The sequence below is a fragment of the Cryptomeria japonica genome, chromosome 8, assembly GCF_030272615.1.
Source record: "Cryptomeria japonica chromosome 8, Sugi_1.0, whole genome shotgun sequence".
Taxonomy (NCBI): domain Eukaryota; kingdom Viridiplantae; phylum Streptophyta; class Pinopsida; order Cupressales; family Cupressaceae; genus Cryptomeria; species Cryptomeria japonica.
The window spans coordinates 201,005,472-201,019,763 of NC_081412.1; the positions used below are offsets into that span (position 1 = coordinate 201,005,472).

At 38.3% G+C, this 14,292-nt stretch overlaps 1 protein-coding gene across 2 annotated transcripts in view; it reads right to left on the reverse strand.

Moving 5' to 3' along the window:
• Positions 1–1,335: 1,335 nt before the first annotated feature.
• The window catches only part of LOC131048344 (shaggy-related protein kinase epsilon), a 79,478-nt gene continuing 66,521 nt past the window's right edge, over positions 1,336–14,292 (reverse strand). For both annotated transcript variants that reach the window (XM_057982262.1, XM_057982260.2), the window contains exons 12-13: positions 1,820–1,922; positions 1,336–1,732 (exon numbers count right to left, since the gene is read on the reverse strand). In XM_057982262.1, the coding sequence (XP_057838245.1) occupies positions 1,650–1,732; positions 1,820–1,922 (186 nt within the window). In that variant the 3' untranslated portion in view covers positions 1,336–1,649. The remainder of the gene's footprint in view (positions 1,733–1,819; positions 1,923–14,292) is intronic.

Sequence of the window (14,292 nt, forward strand, 5' to 3'; positions counted from 1 at the left end):
ACAATGCTTCATGAATAGTCTCCATTTCTTCAAGAACCATGGTCCACCTTGAAGATCACGGTTTGCTGGAGAATAAAGCTAGAAAGCATTGTTTTGCAATCATTAGGATAACCACCCAATTGGTTGAAACATTTCCTGTACGAAGTCTTTTTTGACCTTGGAAGCCTCCTAGCAATCTACAAATCAAGGCTTTTTTCCTGTAACCTAAGTCTTCCTTTCATTTTACCCACTATTAACGTATTGTTTGGAGGGGTTTCAATTTTGATATAGCACCCATTAACCTTTTTTGTGGGATATGTGGGACTATTGATTGTTTTTTATTACGGGAAAAACAGGTTTTGAAGGGATCCCGAAACCCTTTACAAAAGATCCTTAAAAGATAAGAGCATTAAGAAACAAGAAAAGACATTCTGCAAAAAAACCAGCACAGTTCTGGGCAAAAACCAGCATAAAAGCCCAAAAAACCAGCAACATCCAGCCATAACAGAAAAAAGATAAAAGACAAATTACTTAATGTTTTTAAGGGCATTAGCCAAATTTCCGCTAATCCCTTGCAAATCTTTAATATTATCCCTGAGCATAGGAATTTCCTTGGAAGAGGCCAAAACAGCTTTTTTCATACTCACCCTAGTCCTTTTTGCCGCGCCACCAGGAGCACTTTCCACGTTCCCTGCCTCAATAGCATCCTCATCAACATCTAAGTCCACAACAGGTTTGGAAGTGCTGGAGCTATCAAGGAACTTGGCAATTTCTTCCATATTCCTGGTCACAGAGGTAAGGATATCCAGAATCATAACCAAAAAGTTCTTCATGGCTGTTATTCCTTCCTCCAGCTTACTAATCTGAGCTTCCAGCTTCTCCACTTTTTCCTCCATAACCTTTTTGTGGGACTATTGATTGTTCTTCTGGCATGATATTTGTATAAATCCTTTCAGATCTTCTTTGAAGATCTGTAGAGCTTCTTGAGAAACAACATATTTAAAATTCTAGATTTGATTTGGAGGATGTTAACCTTAAAAAGGGCTGCGGCTACCTCAAGAAGACTGGTACTAGATCCAATCAAACATTGGCTATTTGGGCAAGAAATTTGCAGGTTTTGATGGCTTAAATGACAGAGTTAAAAGGTTGGAAGAGCATGGAAAAGGAGGGCAGATATTCCCAATACTGTCCACACATCTTTAGAAGGAAATCTCTTTAAGAATGCATTTCAAGCCAACAAACATAATCAATGAATCAAAGGTCGGAAATATGAAGGTTTAACCCTTAACATTATTAGTTCAGGGAAAGTTTAGATGTTCACCCTTGTATGAAACAGAGATGATTTTGACCCCAATATGAAACATTATGCCAATTTGCACAAAGCAAGGAATCAAATATAAAAAACAAGATACAATATACACATAGAAGAAATTCGTCCAATAAATCAGCCCCATCTAACCTCAAACATCAACACTTGATGTTTTTATACACCATACAAACCCTTAATGTTGTACATATCACCCATAGTAATACAATATTTTCATATTTTAGAACATGAAATAAGAGTTAATCTTATTTCTTGCCAAGGAAACTCTTTAATCTGTATGTTTAAATTCGTTTGAGTATGAAATAGTGACCTTTATACATGCTCTATGATAAGAATGTTGAAATTACAATGACAATACGAGGTTCGGTTTCCCTGTATGTTCAGGTAAAAGTCGTGCAATCAACTCATCTGAGGCTCCTATAAGCTCTGGAGAATGACAATAAAAAAGTATGTAATGAGCAAATGTTAGGAAAGGAGGAAAGAACTTGCACCAAAAAAGTTTAAATATTTTACCTTGAGGGTTAAAGTTGAAAAGGGGCGGCAAACGACGACCATTTGGTAAGCGTACGTTTGGATCTCGTAGTTCATCAAAAAATGGATGCACACATGCCTCCAACTACATGAAATAAATAAAAAGCAAAAGCATTAGGTGAATATAAGTCTTGCTTTCATATACTGCTCCTATGAGAGATCAAACAATGAAAAATCATATATGGTCCTACTTAATTTAAAGTAGATCAAATTCAAACTATAGCATTACTTCTACCCTCAGATATTTCCTCAATCTAACTTCAAACAGAAATGTCACAACCCATAGATATAATTTACAGCCAAAAAATCTTTTTACTAAGAAACAATGAATAAACATATGGTGATGCAAACATTGTGATGATTTTTGTCCTATGTCATATCAAAGGTGTATCTTATTCATGAAAACTCCATGCAAGCAGCTGCAATAAAGAGTGCAGGACCAGAACCCATCCCCTCAGAAGAAACATTACAAGTTCCAAAAACTGTAAATCACTCAGCACTTGCTAACACAAAGCTTGAAGAAAGTACTGGAGAGTTGCTACTTTTCAACTTAATGAACATTTGTAGATGGGAAAAAATAACTTCTATCCGATATAACTGTCTGCAAAACTCCAAAACATCCTTGATATTCCAATACAAGCCCAAAACAGAATGGATTAAAGGGTTTTGGTCCTTGGATACTCATTATCAATGAATTGAAAACTATCTTCATTTTAATATATGTGATCCTTCTCTGGAATAGGCTTTAGTCTATATCCACAGCATTCTAATATGGAATTGCTTTAGGGAAGAGTGCTTTCCTAACCTTGGAGAGCTGGCCATGGCAGCCTTCAATCCAGAGGTCATTAAATTCAAAATCCTTATGCATTAGCACTAAAGTAGCCTAGGAATACTGTTTTCTTTCTCAATAGTCTATAACAAAATCTAAACAATAGTCAATGGTATCTAATGCATTGGCAAGTGACATCTCTGTCCATTTTCTTTCAGCTTTTAGACAATGAAATACATGGTTATCTGAATCTCTAAAAGCTAGCTTCCTCCCATCTCTTCATTCTAGAGTTTTTTGATTGTGGGATTCTTTCACATAGAAGATAGGCATAAGGTGTGGGGAGGTAGTACATTGTTCTGTTCATGAACCCTGGCCTCTATGCCTATGATAGTGATGTCCTTGCCCTTGTGTGGCTCAAATTATTAAATCTTCATTTGTATTTCTTAGTCATTATATTTTTTAAATTAGTACCCACGGAAAGCTTCATTGTGTTAACTACTAAATCTGCATTCAAGAGTAGAAAAGGACGAAACCTCAAAATTTAGTATTAAGGCTCAACAAAAAAAACGATTAAGTGACTCTAGTTGTACCCTTAATTTCATCCCGAATATTCAATGTCAACATAAAAAGCATTTTACATAAACATACTAAGCAGAAAGAAAGAAAGAAATTCTTCTAATGTCAACGAATAACAAAAAAATGAGTCATCAAAAATCATAAGTCCAGATAGTTATAATAAAGAAGAAGAAGGATAAAAGGACCCAGGGAAATGAGAATTAGTTTAACACTAGCACTACAGAAATGTAAATGTAGTAAGAGGTAAATCTTGAACCTTGAACAATAAGTGCACAATTCCATGCAAGGGACAGAGATCTGATAAAGATGAAAATAGGAGACTGTGACAAGAAACCAACAATGTCACATAATAAAAGCCATGCTCAACCCAAAGGGACCAACATCATCATTTATCATTCCAAATGGGCCAATGCAATATCAAATAATGCTCATAGGGGAACTTCTAGAGTTGAGGTGGCCAAACTAGACAACTCTGGGCGGTAGGTAGAAACTTCCCTTGGAACCTTTCCCAACATCCACAACCAATAAACCTGGCAGTAGAGAAAAAATAGTAATGTCGACCTACCTACTTCACCAATCATCATAGCTTGCAAACAAGCGCAAGGTCCTTAATGCCAAAATGAAGAAGATCCACTACACCTAGACTAACACTGAGGGGGTTGGGATGCTTAGGTAGTAGTACACAAAGAGGAATCATCTTGTTGTGACCTTTTCACACATCGCCCCATTGCTAACGGGGACCCCCTCTTTTCCGGCTTGTTGCGTTGTTAGGTTAGGGTTTTGGCTGCTTGGTGGGCAATTTTGTGTTTCCCATGCCCGAGTCTCGAAGTTTTGATCATGCCTAGTGTCGTTTAGGGTTTTGAAGTTATAGGATCAAGTTGCAAACGTTGATATTTTGATGATCCTAAATTTTGTCTAAGTGTTGACCTTTTGAGCGTTAACGTGTTTTTAAACACGCGCATCAGTGATTTTAAAGTGTCAAGGTGTTTCCAGACCTTTTGGAGTTGTTTTCTTGCTCCTAAGGTATTATTTAAGTTGATTTCGCACTTTATTCCGATAATTTCCTAGCATTTCGCTCATCTTTTTGAAAAATTTGCCTAAGTCCAATCTAATTTTGAAGTTTGTAAGTGATTTTGAGTGGTTAAAATGCGAAATTCCTAAGGGAAATCCATATTCCAAGGGTTAGAAGGTCAAATTCCATGCTAGAGGTGCTTTTCCCCTCATATTCCAGACTACCCACCCTTTTCCCCCACTCAAAATCCACACTACACATGGGTTTCCCCTGAAATCCATACTGGCTATGATTTTCCACCACTATTTATCCATGCCTGGATTGATTTTCCCCTGGAAGTGCTAAAATTTGGCTGTGTCGGGATTTTTCCAGACTGCCATCGATTTTCCACCAGAAGTGCAGACTGGACTGCGAACTATAGTGCGGACAACGTTGAGGATGATTCCATGCCTGGGTCAATTTTCCACAACACTGTTTTGTGACAAGTTAATGCGGGTTCTTGTGCAAACTCTCAGTCCATACCCAAGTCGATTTTCCACAGAGAGCATTTTGATGAGTTTTGAGTCTGGATTTTCATCCAGACTGAGGTCGAATTTCCACCAGGGAGTGTTTTTTGCAAATGAAGTGAATTTGGAGTGTAGATTCCTTGTCCAGACTGCCATCGATTTTCCCCTGGACTGTTTTATGTGCATTTTGATGAAATTTTGCGTGGATTTTTATCCAAGCTAAGATCGATTTTCCCTTGTGGGGATTATTTTGACATTTTAAGTGATTTTAATGGGATTTTTTAATCCCAACTAAAGTCGATTTTCCCCTAGAGGCTCAATTTTGACTTAAAATTGAAATATTCAATAAGTGAGCCCCATTTTAATTGTTTTTAAATGATGATTAATGATTATTTAAAATTTTAAAAGCAAAATTAAATAACTTGCAATAAGCATTTAATATTTTTACCCTTCTAGAAGCAAGTTAGTTTTGCCAAGCAAGTATATAAGCAAGTGTTTTATCCCACATTGCTTGTGTGGTGAAAGTGAGGCAAAAGCAAGTATAAGAGAGGAGTCAATAGCATTATTTTATTATTAAATCTGCCAGGTGTCTCCATGAAAGGCGATTTTTCTCCCTCATTGGCAAATTTTGGCAAAGTGCTGAAGTGAAGTGTTGGGTTGAGGATTCTTTCCTCCTCCATTTTTTCCAGCTTGCTGTTCCATTCCCTTGCTGCCATTGAAGACCATTTTCAGATTTGGCGATTTTTCCAAGTTTGCCGATTTTTGGTGAAAGGTGGCGATTTTTTAGTGTTTGGGAGTTTGGCGATATTTTTCCTCCATTGTTGCTTGTTGTTCTAGACCTCCATTGTTGTTGCCATTGAAGACATTTTCAGAATTTTAAAAATGGAGCCATAGCCGGGAAATTTCGATTTGCATTGGGAGGTGTTTTGTGCCATTGTTTGGGGTGATTTCCTTCACACTTGGTGGCTGCCATCATTCCCAGCTTGCTGATTTACTTCAGATCTGAGGTTTGCTTCAGATTTGGACCTCCATTGTTGGCTGCACACTCAATTTTCAGACTTTAATTCCAACTAAGGCGATTTGCATTTGGAGGTGTTTTGTGGAGTTTTAGTGCAATTTTTCAGACCATTTTACCGCTGTTGCAGGTCTGGAAACTCCATTGTAGGCAGTTGTTCTCAGAAATTTTCATTTCTAGCCACCTAACCACTTTGGCGATTTTGCTTGGAGCTGATTCCTTAGTTATTTTCTATCATTTTCAGGGATTTTTCACTACTTTGCAAGGTGCTGGTAAGTCTGAAGTAATTAATTTTCAGACTTGTCCTCAGAAATTTATTTTTTACCAGCCACACTTACATTCCTGGATATGATTGTTTTCATCATCAAGACTGACTTTTATCAAGTTTATGCATATTTTTGAAGGATTGCAACGTGTTTTTTGAAGTTAATTTATTAGTTGCAGGTTGTCTTCAGATTTAGACCTCCATTGTTGATTGCGGAAGGTGTCCTCAGACATACCTTGTGTGAAAACACAACCTTTCACACCTTTCCTTAGTCATCACTGATCAGGTTTACTCCTTTGCATTTTAATTTGCATAATTTCTAAGCATAAGGAGGTATTAATGAATTTTATAGATGGTTTTCATGCCCTAGAGTTGTCATACTTTGAATCTAATTGTCAAAATCTACCAAGAGTATGGATTATTTTCCTGACTTCATGCTCTAATTAGCTAAAATCTTTAGAAAGTCGGGAATTTTATCAAGAGCATTAATTATTTATTTTCCAAAGTCTAATTTCAAGCTTCGTACAGGTGCGATGTCGAAGTCCGGATTTAAGGAAAGGAAAGAACTACTGAAGATGTTGGAGACTGGATTCTATCCAAAGCTCAAGATTTCATCCAGATGGAAGGAGATCACAGATACAAACATGCATTTCCTAGACTTTGACCAAATGCGACAATGGATGTTCGGAGTCAGAAATCAGGTTCCTTCCCCGGCATATGTGAACATTATGAAGAGTGGTATTTTTCATGCCGCTGGATTTCCACAGTCCATACAGTGCAGTGAGCTTATCCTGGAGTGTGCATGATGTTATGATCCACTCACGCGAATGATCAAAACTCCTGAGGGCGTTGTTATTGCCTACCTTGCTGAGGTGTTCGGAATTCCACGCAGAACAGATATGAAGGATGTGACCAAGGATGAATATACAGAAAGATACACGAAGAAGATGGGTGTATGCAAGAATATGATAAACAAAGAGTGGATGATTGAGCCTAGGTCTCATCATTCCAAGGCTCCCAAGACACTCATGTGCATAGACTTCAAGGAGGAGTATAGCGACTTAATATTCCTACTCAACAGAGTGATGGGGATGCCATGGGGAGCAATATTCGATGGATGGATGTTCTATTTCATCCAGGATTGTCTTAGAGGAATATTGGTAAATTGGTCTAAGATTATAAGTGACAATCTGGACTTTCAACTGAGGAATGTAGAGCGGTCCAAGTCATTCGCCATGACTTTTTATCTAGTGTACCCGTTTGCACGGTTTGTTTCATACAGAGGATTGACATGCAAAGGTGAAGTCGGGAATGGGCAAGGACAATTCAAGAGTCATGAGTGCTACCCCCAGCTGAGCAAGTATAGAATTGAAGACTATAAGAGAGTGAATGATGCATTCACTATGTACATCACACGGATGCTGCAAGGCGGAATCCACAAAAGATTGTCCAAGGAGGCAACAGAGCTAATAGAGAAATATGGATCATGGTATATTTAGTTTCCCACTTTCATGTACCTTAGGATTCATGGGTTTCAATCTGAACCCTACAGACTTCCTAGGTATCCAACTGACAAAATGATCTTGTTGGAAGTGGTGAGACAACTTCTAGAGTTTGATGTCATTCAAAGAGAGAAGCATAGGACAGGCATGACATTCCCTATTTCAGTTGGGAAGACGTCAGAGGTTTGCCAGTCTGCCATAGCCGTCAGCACTGCGAGTGAGGAGCTTGCATTTTATCGATTTGCTACATATAAGAAAAGAGAAAGATTTGATCCAGACAAGAAAGTAGGAAGGATCAGGGGAGAGAAGTTCATTCACAAAGTTGACATAGAAGATTATTGGGCCAACCTGATGGACGAGCAAGCAGTGAAGAGAAGAATGTGGTCCAGAATGTCAGTGGATTTCATGAGGAAGTGTGGACTTTTCCTCATTCCTAATCAAGTGTTAGATGACAGAGATCATACGCATCCACAGTATGAGAGTGAAGTGAAGAAGGCAATCCTATTGCCTAATTGGTCAGAGTCAGAAGAGATTGACCTGAATGTATTGATGAGAGAGGCCATGAGTTTCTCCCGTACATGGATAAGTTAGTTGAGATGGGTGTTCCCTTCACTTCTGAAAGGATGAAACCGGAAGAGTCTACTTCTGAGGATGATCAGAGGGTTGTCAATGATGTCAGGATTCATGCAGACAAAGAGAGTCAAGCTCCCAAGAGAAGGAAGAACACGCTAGGAGAAGTCAAGGCCAGAGGGAAGAAGATTGAGGAGGTGAAGAAGAAATAGAAGACTCATTCCTCCACCTATCATTCCTTCACCACCTCTCAGTGTCTCATCAATCAAAGTGATTGAAGTAACAGAACAGAACAAGGAGACCCAACAGTGTTCCAACACAGTGATACTACCAGGGAATATTCAGGAGTTACATGCCACAGCGACATCTACACCTCCAAATGAGAATGAAGATCAGTCGGAATCCCCTACTGTCCTTTTGGAAGTTAGTTTGGGAAATGAGGTATACGATTGGACCAAGAATAATCCTGATGATGATGATGATGTTATCTCGACATTGAGAGGACTTGATCGAGAAATGTGTCTCGATGATGGTATGGAGATGGCCGCTATTCCTGAATGGCTAATGAGAAGTAAGGAGAAAAGTAAACAAATGATAGAGGTACAGCCTATTGACGACATTGATGACTACCTAGCTAGGAGTGCTAAGGAGAAAGAACCCAAGAGAGCGGAGATTTTTTCACACATAGCTAGAGATGAGACAGGAATGCGGATTGCGCAGATTGTTGTTCCTATTGTAGGCGTGACAACGGACATTGCTACTCCTATGGATTTTCAAATCACTTCAGTTGCCCTTGGTCGTACATCCAGAAAGCAAGAATTTCAGGAGGTTGGTGAAAACCTCAAGGCAATCGATGCAAGGTTAAACAGAGAGATTGCGGAGAAAGAAAGGTACAGAGAATAGAATATCAGACTTAGAGAGTATATTGCAGGGATAAGGCATGAAAATCCCACCCTTATTTCCCCTATTGCAGTTGACCATGGAATACATTCACACTATGAGGCAGCGAGAGATACACTCTCGGAGGTGGAAAAGTGGATTGAGAGTACAAGAAAGCAGGCAGATAATTTCCTTACTTAGTTTGTCCATGCATATGATAGGACAACGGAGCTCGTATTCAGAATCCAGTATTTAGAGGGAGTTTGGGAAGAATTCCGGCCTATTCAAGAGAAGACTATTCCACGCCTCCAGGCTTTGAAGAAGATTCCTAATTCCACCTTGGTCAGTGAGAGCATTGTGCACAGTGGAGACAGATATGATTTCCATGGCTGGTATTGTTCATTAGCCGTAAAGAAATCAACTTATGAGAACGCCCAGTCGAGTTGTATGGAGATGGAGGGATTGATTCAGGACATTCAGATGAAAATCCTTGCCTCAATTGAGGAATTGTTGGGTGTTGATGTTAGTGATGCTAGTGGTTTACACTTAGCCGAATTAAGAGACAAGATGAAACTTATGTATTTTTGCCAGTTGGACTCTTTGAAGAAGAGTCAGATAGACGACTTGGTCTCTTTGTTGATTCATGTTCATAGTTCGCAGAAGCTCATGCCAGATTGGGAGAACACTTTGGATGCTTGCTCGAATTCACTGGACGTGATTGATTTACAGAAGGATACCTTGCCTAGCATTTCCATGGAGGAGTTAGATTCAGTATTGGCTAGCTTCTTGGAGTATGCTAGGAGAGAGAGAGATGCAAGGAGGAATCTTCTAGAAGATTCCCTATTTGATGACTAGGTATCTTTTGATTGGGCCATATGTTGGTGGCGCCATTTTTTATGTAAACCCTAATTAGGGCAATTCTAGGGTTTTGTTGGCATGATCTCGGTCATTGATCTTGGATCAATCTTGGCCATCCATTTTGTAAGAGACTCTATATATGCCTCCTTGTCTCTCATTTGTAAGGGAGAGTTTTTGTAGAATTGTTGGTATATGCTGCAGCTATTTGAATCATAATCATTGTTCAATTGTTGGTGATTTTTCTCTTCAAGTGTTGTCTTTGCATTCATGGTTCTCAATTCCTCCAAGTTAGATTAGAATTTATTTTCATGTTTATTAGATTGAGTGAAAGATTTGTTGAATATATTTGTGTGGAATCCTTAATCCATACCACTAGCCTCTTGCCGTTGGTAAGTGCGCCTTGTGTGGTCAACTGGAAATTCAAGTAAGCTTAACTTCAATTATTATGCATCTGTTGGCAAGCATCAACTTGGATGGTGTCAACGTTTGATGGTGATAGCCTGAAAATCTTTAAGTATACTTTAGACGATTGCACTAAGCTTGTGTCAATACCTGTTTGTGAGACCTTGCCTAGTTTGATTCCACTAGATCCATTCATCATTTCCTACATTCCTAGGCTTAGAATAGATTTCCTGAACCCTATTCCTTTTGCCCATTTTTTAGTAAGAAGTAAAATCCAGAGCCATATTGATAAATCTTAAGTTGTCAGCACACCTATTCCGCATCATTCATGATAATCCAAACATTTGCGTAAGTCCCCAAGTGAACACAGCAATTCACATCGACCATTGAGTTACCCACTCGTCAAGACCTGACATGTAGAAACCTTGGAATCATTTTAGTTGATCTCATTCTTAGCATCTGAGGTGATTTTGTTCAAGAGATGGTAAATTACCTTTGGTATTTTATTCTGTAATGTTATGTGCCTAAAACACACATCAACACATCTCATTCATCTTCTCCCATGTACATGTGAATTTACTGTATTCAATTGGTAGTTACTATTACCTAAAGTGTAATAAAAGAAGGAAACAATCATTTTGAGACCTCTAGGAGGCAGCCTCCCAAACAAAAGGGATGAAACCTCTCTAATTACTGTACTGGAAGAGAGGTGATAAAGAACAACTAATAGTAGATATGATGCCTGAAAATCTTCCTTGGATCTTGAAGTAGATACTAGATAGGACACTGAAAATAAGATGAAAGTGGAAGACTGTGACAAGAAACAAACATGAAAGATGCCGACTTAGGAATGTAGCAGACTGACTTACTTTTCTGACTTTTGTGTTCTTTGGCCAGCGAGAAGGAAATTGGTTTGGTTTGTTTGTTTTATGGTTTTTTCACCTTTTTTGTGTTTTTGCAAAGTATGAGTGCTTGGAAAATTAAATGATGCAATTGAAAGAAAATAATAAACATAAGCTAATGACTGAAATTAATTTTCAGATTGACTGAATTTGTAACAGCAATTATTTAAAGCCGTTAAACAATGGAATTCACCAAAGACAAGCTAAATTGGCCTACCAGGGGTCCAACGCCTTGCCTGGAGGGCTGCTTTATTAGCATAAATGAGTCCAGGTGCTACTACAGGAGCTATCAATGAGCCCTAACTGCTCCCATGAGTTTATTTCCTCTAGTAAATAATTACCAAAAACAAATCTTACATAAATAGACTAGATTGTTGCTGTTTCCTTCAAACCCCTAGGAGAATTCACTGAAAATGTACAATTTTCCACATTGATCTGCTCATACCTCTCTCTTGTGACATCATAAGCCTGAAAGAATGATATCAATCCTTATTCCTACTGCTGACAATGAGATTTGTACAAAAAATTCCAAGTAAAACCCTTCAATTTATTTTTAATGAATCCCAAGCAAGAAGGGATGGTACGGCTGGCCCTGGGTGATGTAATTTTGCCCTTTGAATGTCACAATCTGCTGGAAAATGTATGAAAACTGCACAGATCAGATGGATCAGACCTGACAATGCTGCAAATGGTGACTTCCTGCTGTAATCTGACCCCAATCCTCAAATGCAGGTCAAATAGTGCTACCGTGGGGATGCTAATCGTGTGGGTTTCCGTCCACACAAGCAAATACTGGAAGGGTTTCGTCCTCCAATGGCTGCATAGGCTGGTACGTGCTGCTGCAAGCTTCCAAAATCAAGAAATGCCAAAAAATAATGAATCAAAAGTGTCTCCAAAAACCCACGACTTCCTCCTTTATTTACCTTTACCCTAAACGTATCACAAAGGCATCTCCCAAAGATTCCATTGGAATCTCTCTCTCAAAATTGGCGCCTAGCTAGGAGGGTGAATTCATCATGATAAAAGTTACCACCTTTTAAGTTATATTATTGCCTAGGGAATCGAACCAAGGGGTGAAATTAAGTTGTGACTTAAATAAGTTACTTTTATTAAAATTTTCTATTTATAGAAAAAGTAACTTATAATCTTTTATAAGCTTTTATTAGCTTATAATATGAACTTTATTAAATAATTTTTCACCAGGCTCCAATAATTGACTAAGTATATCTCCTCTTGGTGAATCCAACATCTCCTAACCCCATCATTTGTCTGTGGAGATGACTAACAAGCAAAACTATGCAACTGAGTGATCACAGGAAAAATGGGTACATTACAAAACAATATCAGGTACTTGCAGCAAGGTTCAACGCAAAGGAGTGAGCATCATCATCTATGATTCCAAAAGGGCCAATGCAATATCAAGTAGCACTCACATGGGAATTTTAGAGTTGAAGTGACCAAGCTAGACAACTCTGGGCAGTAGGCATATACTTCCCCTAGAACCTCTCCTAACATCTGCAATCAATGAACTTTTGGTGGTAGGAAAATATATTAATGTTTGCCTACCTACCTCACCAATCATGTAGCTTGCAAACAAGCACAAGGCCCTCAATACCAAACTCAAGTAGATCCACTACACCTAAACTAACATTAAGGGGGATGGAATACTTAGGCAGTAATACACAAAGTGGAATCGTCTCATTGATCTGCTCCCATCTACATGTGAATTTACTGTGTTCGATTGGTATTTACTATTACCTAAAGTGTGATAAAAGAAGGAAGCAATCATTTTGAAACATTTAGGAGGTTATCTCCCAAAGAAAAAGGATTAAAGACCTCTAATAAGTGTACTAGAAAAGAGTGGATAAAGAACAACTGGTAGTAAATAGTACACCTGAAAATCTCCCTTGGATCTTGCAGTAGATACTAGATAGAACTCATCAGGTGCCCCTAGACTTCACCTCTTAGTGGGTTTGAAGACAAGAAGTCATATTGCCATGAGCAATATAGTAGTCAACCTCAACAACTCATAAAAGTGGGAGCACGCCCTCAAATAGCGAAGAGGAATCTCCAAGCCATGTGACTTAAAATTTGACATAGTTTGAATGAAAGCATCTACCATATATAATTCATTAGAAATAGTTAACTTATAAAGCAAACTTGCGTATAGGCAACTATGGAGGAAATGTCAATGTGACCAGATTCTCAAATTTACTATTGATATATATCCTCTTTGACAACCATGTTGATGACCTACTCTAATGGAATAAAGCATGGTGGGGAATCTAAGGAGTACCTCAATAGAGATGTCAAAAGATTGAAAGAGCAATTTGATCTGAAAATACCAACAATGTTAATGCCTAATGAGACCCAGAGATGCAATTATGTCAAAGGAACAAAAGACTACAGATGCCTTTCCTGATGCAAGGCTATTCAATCCTGTATATGAATTTGTGTATAGAAAGTGACATTGATGATATCCTTAAAGTGAGTGGATTGGACTGCAATCTCATTTTAGATGATGCATTAAGAAATCATTATTTCACAATAAATCATACGTTGAAGCATGAGACTATATCACTAGATTTGAATCCAAAATCCCAAGCTAGGCTCCCAAACGGCAAAATCTTAAAGAGCCATTGTTGTAATGACTGCATTGAAGAGCCACAACTTTGTATGGATATCCAAAAAAGTACTTGAAAAAACTAACATTCCAGAGCAAAAGGAGACATTTCCATTGAACAGAAAATATGAAGCCAAGATGAGACTAAAAGATGATTCAGAATATGAAAGTTCCAAGGTGTTCGTAGTTGTGATCTCAACAGCTTCCTTTTTGTAGATAATGTGAAACTAGAAAGAGCATCCTTAGAGACCCTGTAAACCATGATCTCATTTTCAATAAGATTTGCTCAAAGATGGTGGTGTTCACAAAAACAAGAAGAAATCATGTTGACTCCATAGACAATCAGCAGAGTAAGTGATTTGGACAACATCATCAACAGAGACTAGAATAGAGGAAAAAAACAAGACAGTATCTATTATACAAGTATTTGACAAAGAAATTCCTCAAGTTCATCTATGTAAAACGTAGTTTAAAAATTGGCTGACCCATGAGTAGTCACAAGGCAAAACCTCTCAGCAAGTCAGTTGCAAGTAACTTGCCAATGAATTTTGGGCAAGTTCTTAGTGAGTTACCCAG